This window comes from Schistocerca gregaria, chromosome 2 (assembly GCF_023897955.1).
Source record: "Schistocerca gregaria isolate iqSchGreg1 chromosome 2, iqSchGreg1.2, whole genome shotgun sequence".
Taxonomy (NCBI): domain Eukaryota; kingdom Metazoa; phylum Arthropoda; class Insecta; order Orthoptera; family Acrididae; genus Schistocerca; species Schistocerca gregaria.
The window spans coordinates 500,761,327-500,786,479 of NC_064921.1; the positions used below are offsets into that span (position 1 = coordinate 500,761,327).

The window sequence follows — 25,153 nt, forward strand, 5'->3', positions numbered from 1 at the left end:
TCACCACTCTCCTTCTCAGAATTAGAAACCTCCGTAGACAGGAGCAGTTCCGGTGTCGAAAATAACCACAGAGGTGCAACGTGTAAACATCATTTCCCAGCATATGAGAACCACGAATGAGGCAGGACAGATATATGTCGCCATCCGCCGGGTGGATTCCCTGTTTTGAGAATATTATACTTCTCATAGTCTCCATGAAAGCGGGCTGTGAAGTTATTATTTATATTTGCAATTGACCAGTTACGTTTGTTAGGTCAATCGTAAGCGAGCATTGCACCCCGCGTTAACGCAAAATGGTTATGTACAAAGCTATATGTACAGTGTTCGCTTAAAAATGATACACGGTTTGAAATAGGCCAGTTGAATGTAAAAAATTCAAATAATAGTGGAAAATTCTTCATTCACGCTTGCATTATACTGGGCATTGCATTCGAAGACGTATTCCTATAAAAATGAGTAAATATTCAGCAAGCAAGTATACACTCAGCAACGGCAAGTTTATGTGCCACACTTATGTTCCAGGCGAGATTCGAACTCGCTACGTGCACTTTACAGAAGCTGAAAGTCTGCCTCACAGGATTAGCGACGAACCTCGCGATTAAGATCAAAATGAAACCGAGCCGAGAGTTAGGGAATCCTAAACATGAACTGGAACGTCTACGTTCGAACGATCAGCCCTTAGCAAAAGATCTTTCAGAAAATCGTAGAATATTTTAGTCGTGCGGAAAATCCCATACTGTGTAGAAAAAAAAAAATCCTCTTGAACTAAATACGACAATAAGAAAGACTAAATTTGAGATTTCACGTTTAAATGTGCACTTGAGCAGCTAGAGCGCTTGTAGGGTATAATCGTTTGATCTCCACACTATGCATGTTGTTAATATTGTAAGTATCGCGTGTTACGAAGATATTGAAGCTGCTGAAAACGAATGAGACACCAGATAATGAAATATTTCCTACTACTGTTCCATTGTGTGCCCTGTACCTATTTATCTTCCTAACTGTTAGAAAAATAGAGCAGGTCATTGTCTTTTATCAGCCCGGATATCGGCCCATGTTAACCGGGACTCGGTAAGGCGATAATGACTCGCATAGAAGCCTACTCGCAGATGAACGACGAGGGCTGGTAATCCGCCAAGCTCCGGTGTGGTTTTTAGGCGGTTTACCACATCTCACTAGGTGAATACCTATCTGATATCAAAGTTCCGCTATGAAACACGTTACGCAAACGTTACGGGCGCTTTTCCACACATGCACATAGGATTAACTCTATGAGCAGCCAGATGAGGTACACAGAGATTTCGGACTGATGACCTTTGATGTTTACTCTCTTCATACCCTTAATCACCTAGAGCATCACTCTCTTTCGACTTCATGTCGGGCGATATGGGTGGCCAAATCATTCGCTCGAATTGTACAGAATGTTCCTCAAATCACTCGCGAACAGTTGTGAGCCTGTGACATGGTTCATTGTCATACATAAAAATTCCATCGTTTTCTGGGAACATGAACTCTAGGAATGGCTTTAAATGGTCTGCAAAACAGCCGTTTCCCATCAATGATCGGTTCAGTTGAACCAGAAGGCTCATTCTATTCCATGTGAACCCCACCTGCTTGCACAGTGGCTTGTTGACAATTGTGTCAATGGCTTTGTGGGAACTGCGCCAAACTCGAACCCTACCATCAGCTCTGAAATCGGGAATCATCTGACCTGTCCACCATTTTCCAGTCGTCGGGTCCAGCCGATATGGTTGCGAGCCTGGGAGTGGCGTTGCAAGGGGATGTTGTGATGTTAGCAAAAGCACTCACGTCGGGCCGGCCGCTGTGGCCGAGCGGTTCTAAGCGCTTTAGTCCGGAACCGCGCTGCTGCTACGGTCGCAGATTCGAATCCTGCCTTGGGCATGGGTGTGTGTCATGTCCTCAGGTTAGTTGGGTTTAAGTAGTTCTAAGTCTAGGGGACTGATGACCTCAGATGTTATGTCCCATAGTGCTTAGAGCCACTTGAACCATTCGAACCACGTCGGTCGTGTGCTACCGCAGCCCGATGACGCCACATTTCACCCCACTGCCCTAACGGACACGATCGTCGTATGTTCAACAAGGATTTCTGTGGTTATTTCAGTCAGTGTTGCTTGTCTGTTAGTACTGACAACTCTACGCGGATACGGCCAGATCGCTATCGGATGACTTCTGTTACCGCAGTGGATTTATCTTAAGTGGAAGAGTAAAATGAGGTTCTAAGTACACTAAGAGCTTGTAAAGGAGCTGTCAAATGAGACACATATGGGAAAACAGTGAGTTAACTATTCATTAATTCAAAAGTCATCACCGTAACTGTTAATACATTTACGCCACTGTGAGTGAAGACAGTCAACGCCTTTACGAAAAAAATGTTTGCTGTTGCCTTCTCAAACACGATTGTACCCAGGCTCCCATCTCTTCGTTCGAAGTAAATCGAGGAGCACGAATGTTTTTCTTCAGGGCTACAAAAATATGGAAATAGTATGCACAGTTGGGTCTGCTAGAGTCCTTCTGCCACGTAAATGCAGAGGCGACACTCTTACAAACACGTTTCACCCAGGAACTCACAGAGTAAAAATGTAAAGGGTGAGAGACTGCCCGAGTAAAATTGTAGATCAGTTTCATTAGACTGCGGAAGCTGGGACATCTTGTAGACTTAGATTTATGTCTACCTAGCGAGGTGGCGCTGCTATTGCGAAACTGCTATTGTATTTGATACGGGACTCACAGTCGTCCACTAAGTCTGACACAGGACACAAAATCCCTAGGTTCAATATCTGTATTTTAATTACTGTTAACAATTTTATGTCAATAGGGATTAATTGTTAACATTCTCGCTCTGGAAAGAGCTGTTGCCGGATTCGCAGGCGACCTCGACGCCTGCTGAGTATAAATGGAGACACACTGGCGGGAAGCTCGTGACAGGAGTCAGAGGTTCTCATTCTCTCTCTATGTATGTAGTACATGCAGATGTACGCGGGGCTCGAACTCTTACGGGAATCGGTAAAATGCCGCGACTAGTGAAGATCATGGGCAAGGAGCATTACGCTAGTAGTGTGGTTAACTTGAGAATTTTGGTGTGGCGGGAGGTATGCTAGGGTAGCCCGTGCATTTGGAATGATGACGAGTGCGCATGGTTTCGTGGTTAGAGTATCTGCCTAGTAAGCCAGCAGACCTGGGTTCGACTCCCGGTTTGCCGTAGATTTTCAACTTTCCCCATTAAAATGCCGCGTGGCTAGGGCTTCCCGTCCGGTAGACAGGTCACCTGGTGCAAGTCGTTCTAGTAGACGACACTTCGGTGGCTTGGGTGTCGATGGGGATGAAATGAGGATGAGAAGGCCAACACAACATCCAGTCCCTGAGGGGAGAAAACCTCCGATCCAGCTGGAAATCGAACCCGGGCCGTTAGGTATGACATTCCGTCGCGCTGACCATTCAGCTACCAGGGACGGACAACTTTCCACATTAATTTCAATAAATTCCGGCTTTCAGCCAATGTCTGCAGTTATTTTGTGTCATATCTCATTCCTTCGATTCTCATTTGCTGACTCCGTTTCCTAGCGTCGATCCTAGACGACGTGACGACGTCAAGCGTTCTACGCAGGTAATTAACGTTATAGTAGCTTCTGCCACAAATGTCTCTTATCCTAAAATACCTCCGCACTCCCTGACAAGCTACGAAACTGTCTTATTTCTCTCAAATATGGCTACAGCAGCTGCGACTAACATTTTAATGCAGGAGATAACTTCTGTATAAAATATCGCTAATCATTTCAAGAAGCGGGTTCCACTATTCCGAGGAGATATTAGGCGTTTATGTTTATATTTACAGATTCTGGCTAATGAGTACAACTACTTAACAGATATCCGCACTAACGAACTCACTTACTAACGTGGCAACTACGTGAACGCATTAAATCCGAATGAGAGCAGTCCTTATGCTACCAACTGGCCATTGCGATCTGAAAGCACCCTGACAGATATTTAACATCTACCACTGTTTTGCCTTAAGGTCGTATTGGCTAAGTTGTAAGAGACTATTGCAAACTCGTGTCACCTATCATTTGCCTGCCAACTCTTGAAGAATTCTTTAGTTTGTACAAAATGTGTTAGTCACCTCAGCTCACAACATGATAGCCTGATGAAGCGAGAAACGACTGCGATACTTTGTATGCGCTGTAAACCGTGGTGCCTGGTGTTAGGGAGTCTCCACTTTGTGTCGCAACGCAGGGAACACGTTCGCCTTGACACGTCTGAGTGGTACTCCACCGCACCGCAGGCAATGCTCTCAGCCACACTGCCGGCCATGGACTGGCGACCAACCACAGCTGGGAGACCGCCCGAGGCTTTCACCTCGTGCTCGGAGTCCACCGGCGAGGTGGCGGCTTTACCCGAAATGTCTCACCACAGGAGGTTCCAGATAATCTCGACTGTGTCGTCGTGTTGGCCGTTTAAATTTGGTAGTCGTTTCATTGTAGCTACACACTTCAACGCATGTCTAATGGCGAGGGCTCAGTAACATACCGGACATATTTGGATGAAATCAAGAGGAAAAATAGTATCTCTTACAGAGGTGGAATGAAAAAAAATCGCAAATTGGAAACCACAAGCTGGGATGTAACTGCTATATGTAGTATCAACAGGAATCTGAACAAAAATGTTTGGTTTATCAAGAATAAAACTGCACAGAAAATGTAATAAAGATCGCCTTCGGTCATAAATATTCACGTCTCATTCTATGTAATTGTGGGACGGCAATTTACACAAAATTAGTGCAATTTTTACGGTATATTCCTAAGCTCTCAGCTCGACCAGCTTTGAAAATCTGACTGATACATTACCCGTTTCCGTCATACAAAGGTTCAAAGGTACCCTACTTGCACATGAAAAATACGTGAGTAAAATCCGGTGTGAAGCGAAAACATAGCACGGAGAAACACGATGAAAAGTGTACCTCTTATCATCATAAGGATTCTGGGAATCCCATACTGAAGTACCGAAACGAGTAAAATTTTCTGCCCGACAAATTCTGTCTGACGCGTAGAATTAGTACTGTGTTGTTTCAGTATCACGTAAGTAAATTATGAATATTTTACTGACCAATACGTTTCGTGTAATATGAGGGACATGCCCTGCTGTACCAGGGAAAAGAAGGCAACCAGGGGAAATATATTCGTATAAGAGCACAAAAAATGCAAATATGTGCTTATTTATTTACATGACTGAAAAGTAGGGTACCAGCTGCCTCATTCTACCTTCCTCAGCTCCTTTAAAAATTTACCAAAAATTTTGGCACACAGACTAGTTTGCGTTTTTTTTGTGCTGAGAGAGAAGGAGACTGTAGCCGTGGGAAAGAAGCAGAAGTAATAAATACTGGAAAATAGTCTGACAGTGGTTGGGGTATAGAAAGAACGAGGAGGACAATGGAAACGTAAGAGAAAGAGAAAGCACAATGACAGTGGCACATAGGTGACAGTGACAGACCAATGCCAGGAAAAGAATTAAGGAGACAGTGCCAGTGTGACAGGAATAAAGAAAAGGAGAAAGTGGATATGGTTGAGAGTGAATGATAATGAGAGACAGTCTGTGACAGTGACAACGAGGAAGAGAGATGAGGTGGTGAAAGTGAGAAGAGACTGCAGAAATGAGAAGGAATGAATGAGACGGCGGCAGTCTGGAACTAGGCTGCTCCTACGGTCGCAGGTTCGAATTCTGCCTCGGGCATGGATGTGTGCGATATCCTTAGGTTAGTTAGGTTTAAGTAGTTCTAAGTCTAGGGGACTGATGACCTCAGATCTTAAGTCCCATAGTGCTTAGAATCATTTGAACCATTTGAGCTGAATAAATGATAGTGGGCCAGTGGGGGTGGATGGGTATGGTGCGACTTACAGCGATGAGCTAATGAAAGTCAGCGAGTTACAGTTGGTGGAACTTGTGAGATTTAGAGGGAGCTGTATTTGAGAAAGAGAGCGAATATATTTGCATGGTAAGTCTTTTGGGAAAATTTTTGAAGGTGCTCAGGAAGCTAAAATGAGGCAGCTGGTACCCCACTTTTCAGTCAGAGTCTTTTAAATAGGCAATGTCATATTTGCACTTCTTGTGCTCCGTTAGGAGCACTTTTCCGCTGGCGTATTTTGTCGGTAATATTCAATAGCAATGGCTTTAGAGTGTCAGAGAGCTGTTTATCCACGACTGGATAGGGACCAAAATTTCGGTAATGAAAGAGCGCGTCAAGCAGAACGGAAGCAATAGTATCCTGTTTACTGTAACTATTAAAAATTTCATCTTTAGTCCCCAAAACTTTCTTCGGACTAGGCAATGACTGCCTAAAAACTGGTACTGTAACAGAGGGACACTCAAGTGTAAATGTGGACAGCATATCATCGTAAACTTATTTCTTCCAGCAAAAGATAATTATTTGGTTCGGATGTTGCCACATTAAATGTCATAATGCAACGAAACAAGAACCTAAAATCTACGAGTGTTAAATAAGAATAAGTACTTTGCAAACGGACAGTCCCGTGTGGTAGTCCTCAGTCGAAAGACTGAGTTGATACAGTACTTCGCGTTAGTTATCCTATACGAATCTCATCATCTACGTAACTATTGCGACCTATACCCGTTTGAAAATGGTTCAAATGGCTCTGAGCACTATGGGACGTAACTGCTGAGATCATCAGTCCCCTATAACTTAGAACTACTTAAACCTAACTAAACTAAGGACATCACACACCCATGCCCGAGGCAGGATTCGAACCTGCGACAGTAGCTGTGGCGCGGTTCGAGACTGTAGCGCCTAGAACCGCTCGGCCACATAGGCCGGCATACTCGTTTTAAACTGCGTACTGTATCCAAGCCTTGGTGTCTCTCTCTACAATTCGCTGCCCTCCATTACCAAGTTAACTATTTCTTGTTGCGTCAGGATGTGTTCTTTTGACTACTTCTTCTTTTAGTCAAATTGTATGATAAAGTTCGTTTCACACCAGTCACATTTAGTACCTCTTTGTTAGTTACTGATGAGTCTATATAAACTTCAGTACTGTTTTCTGGCACCACATTTCAAAGACTTCTATACTCTTCATGTCTGGTAGGTTTGTCCTCCACCTTTCACTGAGATACAAGATCACACTCCACAAATACTTTCAGGAAAGACTTCATATGATTTAAATTTGTATGAATTGATGATAAACGTCAATTTGTGAGAAAAGTATTTCTTGCTGTGGTCAGTCTACATTTTAAATCTCCTTCTGTCATCATCAGCTATATTTTCCTTCGCAATAGCAAAACTCGTCTACTTCTTTTAATGTCTTTTTCTGTATCTAATTCCTCCATAAACACGTGAGTTAAGTCGGCTACACTCTTTTTCTCTTGTTTTAATTTTCTCGATTTTCACCTGAGAACACCTTATCAAGACTCTCCATTCCATCTAACTGAGTGTCCAAATCCCTTTCTGTCTCTGACAAAACTACAATATCATCGGCAAACCTAAAAGTTTTTGTTTAATATCTGTGAACTTTAATTTATTCTCAAAATTCTCGTTGGTGTCCCTGTTAACTCAGTGTACCGATTTCTCACTGTAAAGATGGAATAACATAGCGAATCAGCCGCCACACTGTCTCAGTCTTTTGTCAATTGCTGCCTCACTTTTCTGTCCCTCACTCTGCAACTTACAATGCTATAAACAGCATAACACACGACGTCAAGGGCTAGCTGTTCTTCTCAGCAGTCAAATCCAATAACGTCGGATTAGAAACAGTCGTAGTAATATATACACTCAAAGCAGCATTTTAGTAAGAACAGCTTACGATTGCAATTTTCAAGGAAAATGTTTCCAGAACTAAGTCTTTTGGAGCTCTTCTAGATTCGTTTGGATGCCTAGCTGCAGCTCTTTGTCACATTTTTATTGCTTTCTCCATTTCACTTTCGACCTCGCCACCACAGGATACCTGCGGTCCGGATTCGGCACGGTTTGCGGGTACTTTCGCTGTCCGACACGCGGTCTCCCTGACCCACTCACCTGTCGCGTCGCGGACTGGGCCACCGCGCCACCGCCACTGCCAGCGAATCGTTCGCGTATCCGGCCGCTCAGTAGCACTGATTCGACACAGGCTGCTTTCCGGTAACAGCCGAGGGACATGCTGGCTACCATCTACCTTACCTTCTTACGGAGTGACAATTATTGAACTATATACAAAAAAATAAAATTAGTTACAAACTACGGCGTGCAGACTCTTTATTCAACATGTAAACGTCACTACACATATTCGGATTTAGGTCACGACATGTTCGGCATGCCTACCATCAGTGGCAATGATATGGCGCAGACGAATGGCGAAATTCATCATGACCCGATGAAGTGTCGGAAATCGATGCTGTTGATGACTTCATTAACGGTTTTTTTCAGCTGGGCAATGGTTTTGAGGTTATTTCTGTACACATTGTCTTTAATATAGCACCACAAGAAAAGAGTCGGATGTGTTCAGATCCTGAGAATATGGCAGCGAATCGAGGCCAGAGTCAGTGGCCTCTGGCTACACCTGGGCCAAAATGCGGTTCCTAAAGTTCTCTTGCAGGGGATCAAAAACTCTACTGCTTCCGTAGGGTCTAGCTCCGTCTTGCAGCCGGCTGCGATGGCCGAGCGCTTCAGTCTGGAACCACGCAACTGATACGGTCGCAGGTTCGAATCCTGCCTCGGGCATGGATGTGTGTGATGTTTTTAGGTTAGTTAGGTTTAAGTTCTAGGGGACTGATGACCTCAGATGTTAAGTTCCATGGTGCTGAGAGTCATTTGAACCATTTTCCGTCTTGCATGAGCCAGATCTTGTAGTAATCAGTGTCATTTTGGATAATAGGGATGACATCATCTTCCAAAATCTTCATGTACCGTTTGGTAGTGACAGTGCCATCAAGGAATATGGCACCGATGATCCTATGACTGGGCATTGCACACCACACTGTCACCCGTAGAGGGTGAAAAGACTTCTCGATCGCGAAATGCGGACGTTCAGTCCCCCAGATGCGCCAATTTTGCTTATTGACGAATCCATCTAAATGAAAGTGGGCTTCGTCGCTAAGCCGAACCATACATGCCCATACTAATTCCCATCATGCCCGGGACTGCAAGTCACGCAGTCTCAGCTCCTCAGTGGTGGTCTCTTTGTACGATGACAAGTGTGTTGTGTTCCTTTGGTTCCCGCACTTAGGCGCCAACGATTGCGATGGTGCCCGGAGCACACGGACTGGACTAACGAGATATGGGGTCGCGTGATCTTGTCGGATGAGACAAGATTCCGTCTGAGTAGAGGGTCTGGACGTACCCTCATATGGCGAGAGATTGGAAACACGCAATACACCCAGGAACACTGTTGAATTTGACCGGTTGGGTGTGGAGGAACGAAATGTTCCATGGCCGTACTGACGTCCAAAACTTCGAATACAGTACAATCACTGGTCAACATTTTGTAACGCTGTACTCCTTTTCCTTGTGCGTCTTTTCGAGAGTGTATTCGGCCTTGACTTCATTTTTTTGGAAGCCGCAGCCGTAGGAGTTCTTGTAACGAGAGGGTGGATTAGCCTGTGCGTTCCCCCTACTTAAGTCCCATCGAGAACACAAGGAGTGTGTTGGGAAGACGCAATGGAGCATGTTCACATGCACCAAAGACCATCCAGCAGTTGTGAGCCACACTGGTGGAGGGATGGCACGCCCTGCCACAAGAACCCCTTACCAACATTGTGGCCAGCGTGTGGGCAGGATGCAGAGCATGTTCCGTTTTTTGTTATGTCCAGGGGATCACCACGAATCTCCGTGACTTCATTGTAATTATTGTCTACATCTACATTTACATCTAGACCTACATACATCAAAAAAGTTTTGCATCGCTCTGGTTCCCAAAACTTCAGAAGACAGACGTTGACTGTACGTATTGTATCACAGACTGAGTCCCTTTGACTGTTCAGAGATATCACTAAACCCACCCTAAGATGTAAACAGCAATGCATGAACAGGGCCTACTAGACGGACGGGGTCCGACAGCCGATCAGTTCCAGTCGTTCCACAAGGAAGGAGGTACACGGCTCGTGTTGTCTGTAGCTCAACCATGCCTAGAGGATCAATACCGCTGTTCGATCGAGTTCGCATTGTTACTTTGTGCCAGGAAGGGCTCTCAACGAGGGAAGTGTCCAGACGTCTCCAGGTACTGTCGATGACATGCAACGCCACCATATTGAATAATGCTTTTTGTGCAGCCACGGGACGTCGTGTTACGACTCAAACTGTGTGCAATTGGCTGCATGATGCACAACTTCATTCCTGACGTCCATGGTGAGGTCCATCTTTGCAACCACAGCACCATGCAGCGGGAAAGAGATGGGCCCCAACAAAGTGCCGAATGGACCACTCAGGATTGGCATCACGTTCTCTTCACCGTTGAGTGTCGCATATGCCTTCAACCAGACAATCGTCGGAGACGTGTTTGGAGAAAACCCGGACAGGCTGAACGCCTTAGACACACTGCCCAGTGAGAGTAGCAAGGTGGATGTTCACTGCTGTTTTGGGGTGGCATTACGTGGGCCGGACGTACCCCGCTGATCATGGAAGGCGCCGTAACAGCTGTACGATACGTGAGTACCATCCTCCGACCGATAGTGCAATCATATCGGCAGCATATTGGCGAGACATTCGTCTTCATGGACAACAATTCGCGCCCCAGTCGTGCACATCTTGTGAATAACTTCCTTCAGGATAACGACATCGCTCGACTAGAGGGGCCAGCATGTTCTCCAGACATGAACCCTATCGAACATGCGAGGCATAGATTGAAAAGGGCTGTTTATGGACGACGTGACCCATCAACCACTCTGAGGGATCTACGCCGAATCGCCGTTGAGGAGTGGGACAATCTGGACCAACAATGCCTTGATGCACTAGTGAATAGTATGCCACGACGAATACAGGCATTCATCAATGAAAGAGGACGGGCTACTGGGTATTAGAGGTACCGGTGTGTACAGCAATCTGGACCACCACCTCCGAAGGTTTCGCTGTATGGTCGTACAACATGCAATGTGTGGTTTTCATGAGCAGTAAAAAGGGCGGAAATGATATTTATGTTGACCTCTATTCCAATTTTCCGTACCGGTTCCGGAACCCTCGGAACCGAGGTGATGCAAAACCCTTTTTGGTGTGTGTATATAGCTACTCTGAAATCCACATTTAAGTGCCCAGTACAAGTTTCTTCGAATCACACCAGACTACGTGTCGAAGAACGCACGGAAGGAACAGAAGACTTAAGCTTCTTGTACGAGCTCTGGTTTCTCTTATTTCTCCTGATATAGATAGGCGACAGCACAATATTTTCAAATTCAGAAGAGATATTTGATGATTGAAATTTGCTGAAAAGATCACGCCGCAAAGAACAACGCCTTTGTTTTAATGAGTGCCACCTCTGCTCGCTTATCATACCTTTAACACTCTCTCGAGTATTTCGCGATAACGAAAAACTAGTTACCATTCATTGCACTTTTCCGATGTCCTCAGGCAATCGTATCCGGTAAGGCTCTCATAACGGACAGTAATACTCTAGCAGAAGACGGACAAGCGAGTTGTCAGTATCTTTAGTAGGTCTTTTGCATCTTCTAAGTGTTCTACCAATAAAATGCAGTCTTTCGTTTGCCTTTGTCTAACATCATTTGTGTGATCGTTCCAATTTCAGTTGATCGAAATTCTAATTCCTAGATGTTTAGTTGAATCGACAGCCTTTAAGAGTACGTTATTTATCGTGTGACGAAATGCAACGGATTTATTTTCGCACTCCTGTTTCCCTTCTTGAGTGTTGGCGTGACGGGTGCAACTTTCCAGTGTTTTGGCACTGTTCGTTCGTCGAGTGAGCGGTTGTATATGATTGCTAGGTATGGGGCTATTGAGTGAGCATATTCTGAAAGAACCTAATTACTATACTATCTCGACTGGAAGAGTTGCTCTATTAAGTGGCTTAAGCTGTTTATCTCCACTGTGGATATCTACTTTTAAGATTATCATGTATGCAGCTGTTCCTGATCCAAATTCTGTAACATTTACTTCGTTTTCTTTTGTGGAGGAATTTTGGAAAACTATTTTTAATATCTTCATTTTAGTGACACTGTCATCGGTGATATTACCACTGCAGTCGCATTGAAGGTATTGATTGTGTATTGCCACTAATGTATCTTACATACGACCAGAATCTCTTTGGATTTTCTGTCAGATTTCGAGAAAGAGTTTCGACGTGGGAGCTATTAAATGCATCTCTCATTGAAATGCGTGCTACGTTTCGAGCTTACATAGTTAGAAATGTGTGGAGACTGATCCTTGGGGAGAGGTGAAGCGAATATTTATCTGTCTTTTCAAATAGATGTATTTTGCGTTTATTTATGGTGGATTTCGATCTTGCCGTGGGCAGTCTTCTTGCAACGACCTTATGATCACTAATCCCTATATACGTCATGATGCTCCCTATTTGCTCAGAATTATTTGTTGCTTGAAGGTCAACTGTTTTCGCAACTATTTACACTTCGATTGGGCTCCTGAACTAATTGCTCAAAATAATTTTCCGATAAAGCATTTAATATAATTTCGGACTATTTTATACCTACAACCGGCGATGAACGTGTTGTTTCGACAACAAATCGAGTGTGGGTTGAAATCACCACCGACTATAATTGTATTAACGGAGTACCTGTTTGAGATGATAGTTTTTCTTTGAACTGCTCAGCAACGTGACATATGAATCTGGGAGATGGTAAAAGGAACCAATTATTAATTTATTTCGGTTGTCAATATAGCCTCTACTCGAACAAACTCGCAGGAACTAACTGTTTCAATTTCGCTAGAGGGTAAATTACCTCTAGCAGAAACACACACGCCGGCTCCAACTGTATTCAATCTATCTTTCCTGAAAGCCGTTAGGTCTTTCGTAAAAATTTCGAATGAACTTATTTCAATCTCTAGCCAGCTTACGGCACCTGTTGTGCTTTGTATTAGCGCTTGGACCTCTGGTTCTTTCCCAAGGCAGCTACGATGATTTACAGTTACGGTACTGATTGTTATTATGACTACCCTTTTCCTGTATTTTCCCTGCACCCTTTTAGACTGACGGCATTTCTGTAGTTTCCCGAGACCCTCTAACTTAAAAGAGCCGCCAAATCCCCTCCACAAAGGCCCCGCTACCCCTCGCAGCCTCCTGTGTGTAGTGTAGTGTGCCCCTGATGTATGAAGCGGATCCCGGAACACCACCACTCTATGGTGCAAGTCGAGAAATCTGTAGTCTACTACACGGTCGCAGAACAGCATAAGCCTCTGATTCAGGCCCTGTACTCGGCTCTGTACCAAAGATGTGCAATAGATTTTGTCAACAGTGCTGAGCTCTGCCTCATTTGGTGAGCAAGCCTGGCAGTCTTGAACACTTCAGCTAACCGCCCGAAACCAGACAGGAGCTCTTCCGATCCGAAGAGATACACATCATTGCTATCGTCATGAGCCACCACCTGCAGCAGGCTGCACCCTGTGCTCTTCAAGGCTTCCAGAAGCACCTGCTCCACATCTGAAATACCTCCACCCAGCATGCACACAGGGTGCACACGAGATTGCAGCCGTATCTCTAAGGGGCCTCATTGCTCGCCTGATATTGGAACTCCCAACCATCAGTAATCCCACCCCTCAGTGAATGCCCAGGCCGAGAGACTTTCTCTGAAACAGGGCGAGCGATTGCATCTGGCTCAGGATGTCTGTCAGCCCCAGATAGCTCCTGAAACCCGTTGGTTAGACGAACCAGGGTGGTCTTTCAATCCCCCCTTCCGCAGAAGTCTTTCGATTCCCCCCCCCCCCCTCCCCACACACACACACACACACACACACACACACACACACAAATCTTTCGTTGCCTGCTACACTTCGAAACGACTTCCCATTCGACGGCGGGCGAGGAGCCATCCTCAGTGCATGCTGTAACCGGGACGCTCACAGTAGGGGATACGTGGGATCTGCTGGACATCAGAACAACATGTTTGCCGTCCCCCCTCCCCTCCCCTCCCTTATAGTGATGCCCATTGGCAACAGCCTCAGTCTGCATCAAGCCAGCATCCCCCGGAGCTTTGAGCGAAGAGTCTCCAACTCAGCAAGCATATGACCGCAACAGTAATAATCGCTAACCACACGAAAGAAAACAGAACTGCAGACTATACAGTAATTAAAACGCAGAACTGTGGTTACTGTCTCTTTGAATACGAGCGTCATTTCCTATCCATCTCACTGCATATTTCCTCCAGTTATCTTTTGTACTATACTGGAGCAGTTCTTTCTATGTATGTTCCAAGTTTTATAGAACTGTGTTACTTATCAGTGATACATATGCGAAAGTTACTTCTTTTTCACACCAGTGTACATTGAACGTCGGTACTTAATAGTAAAATGGGTTTCGAAGTGGGCGCAATACTAAGTGACATGCAGTACATTGTCGAGTTTACTGTTATAAAACTTTTGTTTATAAAGAACCCGAAAGAGTGAGGAACTAAGTTCAAATGGCTCTGAGCACTATGGGACTTAACATCTATGGTCATCAGTCCCCTAGAACTTAGAATTACTTAAATCTAACTAACCTAAGGACATCACACAACACCCAGCCATCACGAGGCAGAGAAAATCCCTGACCCCGCCGGGAATCGAACCCGGGAACCCGGGCGTGGGAAGCGAGAACGCTACCGCACGACCACGAGATGCCGGCGAGGAACTAAGTCCTAGGCATAATATTCTTCAGATCTTTCGAAGATGCAGTTCGGCCCCTCAGGCACAAACTTAGATTTGTAGGGCTATGCGTTTCCATTAAAGACTGTAGACGATATTGCTGAAAACAGTCGTAAAACTCGATGGGACCAGGTGTACGAGTCGCCTGGCGAGGTGGTTAGCCTTGAGAGTTGAGGCCAGCGAGCGCTGCCCAGCTGGTGTGGCGCTGGTGTCGCAACGGCCTGCCGCGTTGGTCCCTCTCTTCACAGCTGTGCTCCTCTAGTCATTCCCCCCATTCAAATCACGGACAATGTACGGAAAGAATGAGGGTGTATTTGTAACTCATGCAATCAATCTAAACGACTTACTTTGTATATTCTGCAGGCAGCTGAATACTATGTGGGGAAAACGGAGGCAGTAGCTACAGCGAGACGCAATTTAGAGCCTGAATTTTTTAAATATTTATAGCCACGGGAAGGAAGATCAAAACAAGAAAGGGTAAGAGGTGAATTCGTAGATGGCTGCAGACGCCACCCATATTGGCTAACAAAGCTGCTATTCAAAGATGATTTCTGTAAGGCGGACATACACTGGGGTGACAAATGTCGTATCGGACCTCCTCTTGGCCGGAGTAGCGCGGCAAGTCGATGTGACATGGACTCATGAAGCCGACGGAACTCCCATGCAGAACCACTGAATACTACCTCCTTATCCGGTCGGGATTTCGAAATTGATGCCGGTAATAGGATTTTGTGCCCGAACTGACCTCTCGATTATGTTCCATAAATGTTCGACGGAATTCATATCGGGCGATGTGAGTGGGCAATCATTCGCACTAATTGTCCAGAATGCTCTTCAAACCAGTCGCGAACTATTGTGCCCCAGTGACATGGCGCGTTGTCATCCAGAAGAATTCCATCGTTGATTGGGAACGTAAAGTCGTTTGCTGCCACAGCGCGTTAATGCCAAATTACGACGCACTTTCGTAACGGATACGTTCGTCCTAAGTCCCACACCACGTGCTATACAACTGTTGTATAGCGCATGCTGGATGCTGGCAAAGTTTCGTTATCATGCTGTATATTGCATACATATTGAGTAAAAGTGTATGATGTGATACAAATTGGTCATCACAATGGAAGCAGACAGATGGAAACTAACAACAAAACCCCGCCCATACTGTCATAAGCCAGTACCCAGCGTTATGCTTAACAGCTATCTAACTTCTGGAAAACCATCTGAAGATGATCCTATAAAGGCTCCAAAACCGATTCATGGAATGAATATATAACTATTTCAAAAAAGCTTCTGTGAATATCTACTACATCTTTTTAAGATTTAAATGGCTCGAAAGTTAATTCAGGAGAAGAACTTAATTTTTCAGTAGAACAAATCACCACTATTTTCTGCTTCAATTTGGGATATCCTCAACTATCTATGAGAGGGTTATTTATGCTGATGTCAAACTCACTAAAAACAAGGTCAAGTTACTTTCTATAGTCTTACGACCGATCCTGGCGTGTGCCTCAGGCACTGTAAAGATAAAAGTTTTCTTAACTCACACTTGTACATTTTGCTGAGAGATGTAAAGATATCATCTTTGGCGTGTTTTGGTGTACATGCCTATGATAAGTACAAATTACAGTGTGGCACTTGTTTTATATTGAGACTCATCAAGTTAAGATTCCAACTCTTAGTATCACTGCAGTGCTTACAAAAAATCAAAAGCTTGTTTGGGAAACATTAACGTATATATCGCACTTAATTTTTGTGTGAACAAGAACAGCAGTTACAACTCTAACCGTCTTAGTTATACATGCATCAGTTAGGTACTCCAAGTTTCGTAAGCTTAACTCATTCCTATATAGTCAGCTTCCAGATCATATAACGCACTGTTACCATCTCTAAAAGAACCCTTGTGTTAGTAACTTCCAATAAATCTAGCACTAGCAAAATGAGATAATTTCGACGTTTTGGTAAATTACATTAGTAAGAGGAACGTATAAAAATTTTTTCCCAGATCTGTTGGAAATAAAATATCGCTTCAGTTACACAGTTCCCATTACAGACACAACAAATTTATAAACTGCAATTACAGGTAAAGAGGAATTCTATACTCACCATCCTTTGATTTGCGGACTGTCTCCATAATCATCTGCCTGATGCACTCATTCAGATTGGGATCATTCCCGCTGCAAGTCTTGAACCAGGAGGCTGAAAATAAGCAGACGCAGCCATTTCATTGATGTGACAGTCTACTTTGCAGATGAGTGTTGCAGGACAAGAATCAAATCAGCACCATGAACAGAGAGGGTGACACCGATGGTATCCGGTTGCAACAACAGTGGCAAACGTCCAGAGTACGTCACGTCTTTTAAATATTTAGGCTCATACTAAAAATTGCTATTGAACAGGATGAATACGTGAAATCAGTATTAGTGACAGAAAAAGAAAGATTTGTTGCTAGGGTTCTTGGAATGTGCAGTGCATCTGTGAAGGAGATCGCGTACAAGAAGCATGTGGGACCAATTACACAGGGTCAAAAGTATATAAACCGACAAACTCTGGGAGGTTGTAGGGGACATCAACACAAATATTTTTCTCTAATGTCATTTTTTCGTATGAGCAGTATTTAAACCGGTAGAGAAAGATTTCTCTGGTGAGAAATTAATTAAACCAACAAAAACGTCCACATGGACATATCTGGGGATCAAGCAGGCCATGGTACAGGACCACCTCTGCCAGTCCACGTTTCTGGGAACCGCCGGTCCAGGAATCGACGCACACGATGACTGAAATGTGCCGGCGCTCCGTCATGTTGGAACCACATGCGTTGTCTTATAGGGAGCGGGACGTCTTCCAGCAATTCTGGCAATGCTCTGGTGAGAAAATTGTAATAGTGCCTGCCATTTAATGGCCTAGGTAGAGGATACGGCCCCCAACAACACTGACCCACACATTAACGAAGAACCGCACTTGATGAGCGCTAGTGACTGTGGCATGTGGGTTATCCTCACTCCAAACATGCGAATTGTGCATGTTGAAGACTCCATCACGCCCGAACGTTGCTTCATCGGTAAACAACACAGAGGATGGAAATGTGGGATGCATTTCACAGTGTCCCAGGTACCACTGCGGAAACTGTGCTCTGGGTGGATAATCAACTGGTTCCAGGTTGTGGAGACGCTGTAAGTGAAATGGACGTAACAATTGCTCCCGAAGGACTGTTCTTACATTCGTCTGATTCGTCCCCATGTTACGTGCAATTGCACGACTGCTGATTGAAGGATCGCGCTCCACAAATGCAGCAGGACAGCTTCCTCAAATTGCAACGTTCTTACCGTGCGACGGTGTCCATGTCCAGGTAATCTGCTAAATGACATGGTCTCACGCAGACCTTGGTACACAGCAGCAAAGGTCGTATGATGCGGGATACGGCGATTAGGATATTGTTGTTGATAAACCCGCTGTGCAGCTCTTCCGTTGTGGTGCGCTACGTAGTACGCACCAAGCATGTCAGTGTACTCACTCCATTAGTAAACAGAGACAATGCACTACTACACTGGTGGACAGCAGTTGCGTACAAGTGAAGAGCGTAATACGCCCTTTAACAACTGAAGACCGTAGTACGGACCTCTAACAACTGAAGAGCATAATACGGCCTCCACAGGTTTAAATACTTCTCATAGGAAAAAATGACTTTAGAGTTTGTCGGTTTAAATACTTTTCACCTGTAGAGTTTTGCTCCAGTGTTTGGCGTCCCCTTTAAGTAGGCATAAAAGCAGACATTGAAAGAATTAAGAAATGCACTGATAGAACCTAGCAGGTCGACACAGCCCATACGAAAATGTAAAGAATTGCTCGGGGAATTTACATCAAAATCTCTGGAGGAAGAGCGACGGTGTTCTGATGAAACCACGTTGAGAATAATCTGATAAAAAGTATCTGGACACAGCTATGTCTCGGGAACTGAGCACCAAATGTCACGGGAGTTGGACCCTCCAGAGTAGAAACAGGCTGGGAGTACGTGTTGCCAGTAGAAAAGCAATGATAACAGAACAGTTCGGTCTGGAGAGCTCAGTGACTTTCAACGTGGACTAGTCATAGGATGTCATCTGAGTAACAAATACATCAGAGACATTTTACCCAGTTTGAAGCTGTCCAAGTCGACAGTTGGTGAAGTGACTGTGAAGTGGATACGCTAAGGAACTACCAAAGCGATACTGAGACCCGGCAGACGTCTTGTACTGGTGGACAGGGATCGTCGAGCATTAAGGAATATGATTGTACAGATCGATTAAATTCGATGGAAGGAATCACTCGTGAGTTCCAAAGTGCTACTAGACGTATAGATAGCACAACGATTGTGGACAGACATTAAAAAAGAATAGAGTACAATGGTTGAGTGGCTCCTCGTAAGGCACACGTTGCCTTAGTCAGTGCCAGACGACGCACGAAGTGGTATAAAGAGCGATGTCGCAGGACGGTGGACGATTGGAAGCGGCTGAACTGGAGTGATGAATCACCCTATGACCAGTGGCAATGAGATGGAATGATGTGGGTTTGGCGTATGTCTGGTGAACGTCACCTGCCACAATGTGTGGTGCCTGCAGTGAAGCATGGAGGAGATAGGTTTATGGTACAAAGATGTTTTTTGTGGTTAGAGTGTAGTCCCCTTATTGCGCTTAAGGAAAACCTAAATGCGGTAGAATCTCATTTTACAGCAATGTAACTGCGTACAGTAGAGAAAAAGATGAGAGACGACGATTATTTGTATCAACATGACAATACACTCCGTCATACAGCAACGTCTGTGAGCCAATGATTTGTGGACAAAAACATTCCTGAAAACGGACTGGGCTGCTCAGAGTGCCTACCTGAACCCAATGAAAGGCTTGAGTCAGAACTTCGACTTGGCTCTAGACCTAAGCGTCCAGCATCACTATCATGTCTAGTTTCGGCTCTTGAGAGAGATATTCACATATCGAAAATGTTCCTAGCAGAGCTCAAACCGCCGTAAAGGCGAAGGGCGGACACACTCCATATAAATGTTGGTGTACGAATACTTTTGATCAGATATTGTATTTAGATAAACGACCCGCCAGGTTAGCCAAGGGCGCTAACGCGGTGCTCCCTGGACTCGGGTAGGCGCGCCGGCCCCCGATCTAATCCGCTCGGCGGATTAACGACGAGGCCACATGTACCGGCCAGCCTGGGCGTGATTTTTACGCGGTTTTTCCACTGGGTGAATACCGGGATGGTCCGTATGTCCCACCTCAGTTACACGCCTCGCAGACATTTGAAAACTTTCACACTCTTTCATGGCTTACACTAGACGCAGACAGCTGGGGCACACTAATCCCGTCCCGGGAGGTACGGCGTGGCGACAGGAAGCTCATCCGTCCACCCTCCGCACTAACAGCGCCGAATCTACAGTAACAAGGTCGACCCTGCGGTGAAGTGGGACAAAGACCCTAAGAAAATGATAACTGTATTTAGGGTAACGGTATTCAAGGAAGACTTTGTGATAACTGCGATGCCTCCATCGTACGGATTTTGAGAACAAGGTGAGTTATTAGGGCGCTTACAGAGGAATGTAAATAGTCAATTTTTCATCGCCCAATGCGCGAAAATAATAACAGAAAATAGCTAACAGTGGTGCGAAATACCCTCCGTTACGCACTGTACAGTAGCTTGCGGAACAAGCCATGAGCTGTTGAGGTATGTAATACTGTTACAAGATTACCGCTTATCCGTGGTTAAGACTCACTGTAAAACGTGTTAATCAACCATTAAACATCCGTGAAGCAAAACGTCTGCAATCGCGTGCTGTTCTGAAGGTCTTATCATTGCCATTTTACGCTACAAGCTAGAGGATCTAGTGACTCAGCGTAGCTGTGTGTCGAAGCAAATTTTTAGAAATTCATCTTGCAAACGAAACTAAGAATGTATTATGTGCTTGAACACATCACCGTATGTGATCCTTGTATCCATCAAACGTAACTTTTACTTTGTTTTATTTTAATTTTATACATAGACCGCGACTGTTATGTAGTGGAAAAAGGTATTAGCCATGTGTTAATTGTACTTGACAGACATTTTTTTCATCTGTGCGTACGTCAGAAACTTCAGGTATTTGAGACCTAATTGCGGATATTTTGCAACGCATGTAGGAAAAACTAACAATCAGATTCAAATGAAAGAAGTGTTTGTCGTGTTACACTCAGATGGTAGATTTATCACATACCACAATGTCCATGAGAATACACGGAACTTTTTAGACATATATCCGATCGACAGCCCCACATAAAACAATCTAACATTGTGTATTGAACAGCCAGAAATCGATAAGTTGTTTAAAAAGCGAAGGGACATATATGTGGATATACACTGCTGGAAGAAAATACCACACGTCGAAGACTACGTTGCTTCGCGGCAGCAATGAGGCCCTACTTTCAACTGTAGCTCCTTTATTTACAGACAAGACTGGAGATGTATTAACATCCTTCGAAATTCTCTTCATGCCGACAAGACCCGAAATCATAGTATCTTTGTATAAAACCACATTCGGTGGTGTAGTGGTGTAGTATAGTATATGGATCACACAACGAGATACATGCACTATGTGATCAAAAGTATCCTGGCTGAAAATGACTTGCAAGTTCGTGCCGCTCTCCATCAGTGATGCTGGAATTCAGTTTGATGTTGGCCCACCCTTAGCCTTGATGATAGCTTCCACTCTCGCAAGTATACGTTCAGTCAGGTGCTGGAAGGTTTCTTCGGGAATGGCAGCCCATTCTTCACGGAGTGCTGCGCTGAGGACAGGTATCGATGTTGGTCGGTGAGGCCTGGCACTAAGTAGGGGTGCCAATTATCCCAAAAGTATTCTATAGGAATCAGGTCAGGACTCTGTGTAGGCCCGTCCATTATAGGGATGTTATTGTCGTGTAACCATTCCGCCACAGCCCGTGCATTATGAGCAGATGCTCGATCGTATTGAAAGATGCAATCGCCATACCTGAATTACTCTTCAATAGTGGGAAGCAACAAGATTGTTAAAACAATAATGTTGGCCTGTGCTGTGATAGTACCACGTAAAACAATAAGGGGTGCAAGCCTCCTCAATGAAAAACAAGAGCACACCATAAGACCACTGCCTCCGAATTTTACTGTTGGCACTACACACGCTGATGATGACGTTCATCGGGCAATCGCCATACCTACACCCTGCCATCGGATCGCTACCTTGTGTACCGTGATTCGTCACTCCACACAACGTTTTTCCACTGTTCAACCGTCCAATGTTTACGCTCTTAACACCCAGCGAGGCGTCATTTGTCATTTACCGGTGTGACGTGTGGCTTATGAGAGCCACTCGACCATGAAATCCGAATTTTCTGGCCTCCCGCCTAACTATCATAGACTTGCAGTGGACCCTGATGCAGTTTGGAATTCCTGTGTGGTGGTCTGGATAGATGTCTGCTTATTACACATTACGAGGATCTTTAACTGTCGTCTATCTCTGTGAGTCAACAAACGAGGTCGGCCTGTACGCTTTTGTGCTGTACGTATCCCTTCACGTTTCCACTTCACTACCACATCGGGAACAGTGGACCTAGGGATGTTTACGAGAGCGGATATCTCGCTCACAGACGTATGTCACAAGTGACACCCAGTGACCTGACCACGTTCGACGTCCGTGAGTTCCGCGGAGCGCCCCATTCTGCTCTCTCACGATGTCTAATCATTATTGAGGCCACTGATACGGAGTACCTGGCAGTAGGTGGCAGTACCGTGCACTTATTATGAAAAACGTATGTTTTTGGCGGTGTCTGGATACTTTTGACCACATAGTGTAAATGGATAAAGATACATCCAAGAGAAATTTTGTATTACCTACGGTCACGGCTAACTTATTTTATTATAAAACACGTATAATGGAAAGTAAAAATGCCGAGGAACATGTAATAACGAATACTTTAGTATAAAGTTACCTGAAGGTCTAAAACAAAACTATACCATTGATTAAATTTTTACATTCAGAGTCACTACCTAAAAATTTCAAATGCTCTTCAGTGACAAAGTCATCACAACTTGTCGGAGTTTCATTGAATGAAGGATTTGTGCTGGTGTTGCAAGTTTCAAGCTTAAATTTGGAAACTCGTGTAGGTGTAGAGGTAATTATGGGTAAATAACATGTTGAATCGGTGAAACTTTGACATAATGCATCCTAATTTTTCTCTATTTAAAATAATTTTCTTCATTGCGAATCTAAGTAGATGCAGAGTTCTCCAGTCCAGTCCACAGGAATTGATTGTTTATGTGCAATATAGTCTAAATCAAACTGGTCCCAGTCTAACTAGCTGCAGAGCAGTTAATGGTGGTATTAGAGTAGGTGACTCTTTGAGCCCGTCATCTTTAAATATAATGATCGACAAGGTGATGAGGTATTGGCTGGTAGTCATTATGAAAAGGGGGGCGCAGAAATGAAAATCATTTGGAATTCTGACGACACGGTTCTGCTGGAAAACAGTGAAGATACCCTGCAGAAACTTTTACATACACTTAACGTGGCAGTCAAAAACGTAAATATGATCATATCCACTCATAAAATCAAATGTCCAACCACATCTGTGGAACCAGTTACATGCAAACTGAAAGTGAATGGTTAAAATGACTCTGAGCACTATGGGCTTTAACAGCTGAGGTCATCAGTTCCCTACAATTTAGAACTACTTAAACCTAACTAGCCTAAGGACATCGCACACATTCATGCCCGAGGCAGGACTCGAACCTGCGACCGTAGAGGTCGCGCGGTTCCAGACTGAGGCGCCTAGAACCGCTCGGCCACCATGGCCGGCTAACTGAAAGCGAAGGGAAAATTATTCAGCAAGTAACGATATTTGAATAACTTGGTATTGAACAGTCCAGCAAAGGAAAAGTCGAAAAGGAAGTTGGAGAACAAGTAGCTAAAGCAAACAAAGTGACAGGGTGTTTAAATGATGCTGTCCGGAAAAACAAGCGTACGAGGAAAAGATGCAAAAGCAAGAACATGCAAAGCAAGAGTTAGACCAGTTATGATATACACAGTTGAGGCAAGACCGTAAATGTAAAAAACAAAGAGACTTTTGGAAACCAGGGAAATGAAAATTCTGCCAAGGATTACAAGGAAGACATTGGAAGGTTGAGGGATAAGTGAAAGAATTAGAAGAGGATGTGAAGGAGACTCCACTAATGAGTGGATACGTAAGAGAAACGTGAATAAGCGGACAATTAAACAGCGTGAATGAATGGAAGGTTGCGAAAATCGTAAAAAAAATCATCAGCCGGTAAAGGAAATCTTGGTCATCCAAGGAAAAGATGAAGTGACAAACTGAGGGTAGTCAGAGAGGTATCGAATAAAACAGGGTTTAACCTAGAAAGAAAGGAAGAAGAAGATAGTTTAAATCATGTTTTATGTCAATCGTATGACGAGTTTCGGCCGATTAAACCATCTTCAGGTTTTCAAGTAAAATACAGCACCGTTTCAGTTGTAACGACGCATATGAGCTGACGCCAGCGGTAGCAACCGTTCTGTATTTCAGTTGCAAATCTGAAGATGGCCTTTTGCGGCCGAAACCGGTCATAAAATGTACAGAAAATGTGATCTAGTCTGTACTGTGCATATAACGAAACAAGATCATTGGCTTCTCCAGTTACAGAATGCTCCTTTCTGCAATCACAGTTTAGTGTTGTGTGCAGTATGAGAGTGAGAAGGGGAACTCACGCAGTTTGGTGACGAGCTGCTCCGGACCTCTGGGAGCGGCAGAGGCGGCGGTGGCGGCAGCAGCCAGCAGGAAGGCGAAGAGCACGGCGGTGGTCATGGCGGTAGCGGCGCAGGGCGGAGTGTGTCAGCGGGCGCCTGCGCGCCGCGCCTTATGTATACCTGTGCGCGGTGGGAGGCCTACCCAGCAGGCGTCTCGAGGCCGAGTAGGCTGGCACTTCTGATAGGCGCTCTTCTGAAACGCAGTTAAAACGTACAATTGCTTCTTACGTGAGTGACGACATCGTCGAGTCCCTGTACAGATACTCAGAGGACGAACGACGAATGTTTCCACTCCCTTCTACATCCTGGCTTGCCATACTTACAGCGGGCGGCATATCGGAAAAGTCTAAGGTTTCTTCATGTGCACACACCTCTCGTAACTCTAACATTTCACAAGAAATAAAAAGATTTGGAACACAAATTTAAGGATACAGCTTTACTTCCACTACTTTTTCAAATCGACAGCTGATCGACTTATTTAAATAAACGGAGAACTGTTTCTGTTATCGATCCTCTGGAAGCAAGATTATCTTTGAAACTAGTCCACGCGAGCATTAGACTTCTTATAGTTG

The 25,153-nt window shown here is 44.6% G+C and overlaps 1 protein-coding gene across 1 annotated transcript in view; it reads right to left on the reverse strand.

The window, feature by feature from the left end:
• Positions 1–24,736, reverse strand: part of LOC126328376 (uncharacterized) — a 58,053-nt gene extending 33,317 nt beyond the window's left edge. The window contains exons 1-2 of the mRNA XM_049996030.1: positions 24,543–24,736; positions 16,898–16,990 (exon numbers count right to left, since the gene is read on the reverse strand). Of these exons, the coding sequence (XP_049851987.1) occupies positions 16,898–16,990; positions 24,543–24,639 (190 nt within the window). The 5' untranslated portion in view covers positions 24,640–24,736. The remainder of the gene's footprint in view (positions 1–16,897; positions 16,991–24,542) is intronic.
• Between the last annotated feature and the right edge of the window lie 417 nt (positions 24,737–25,153).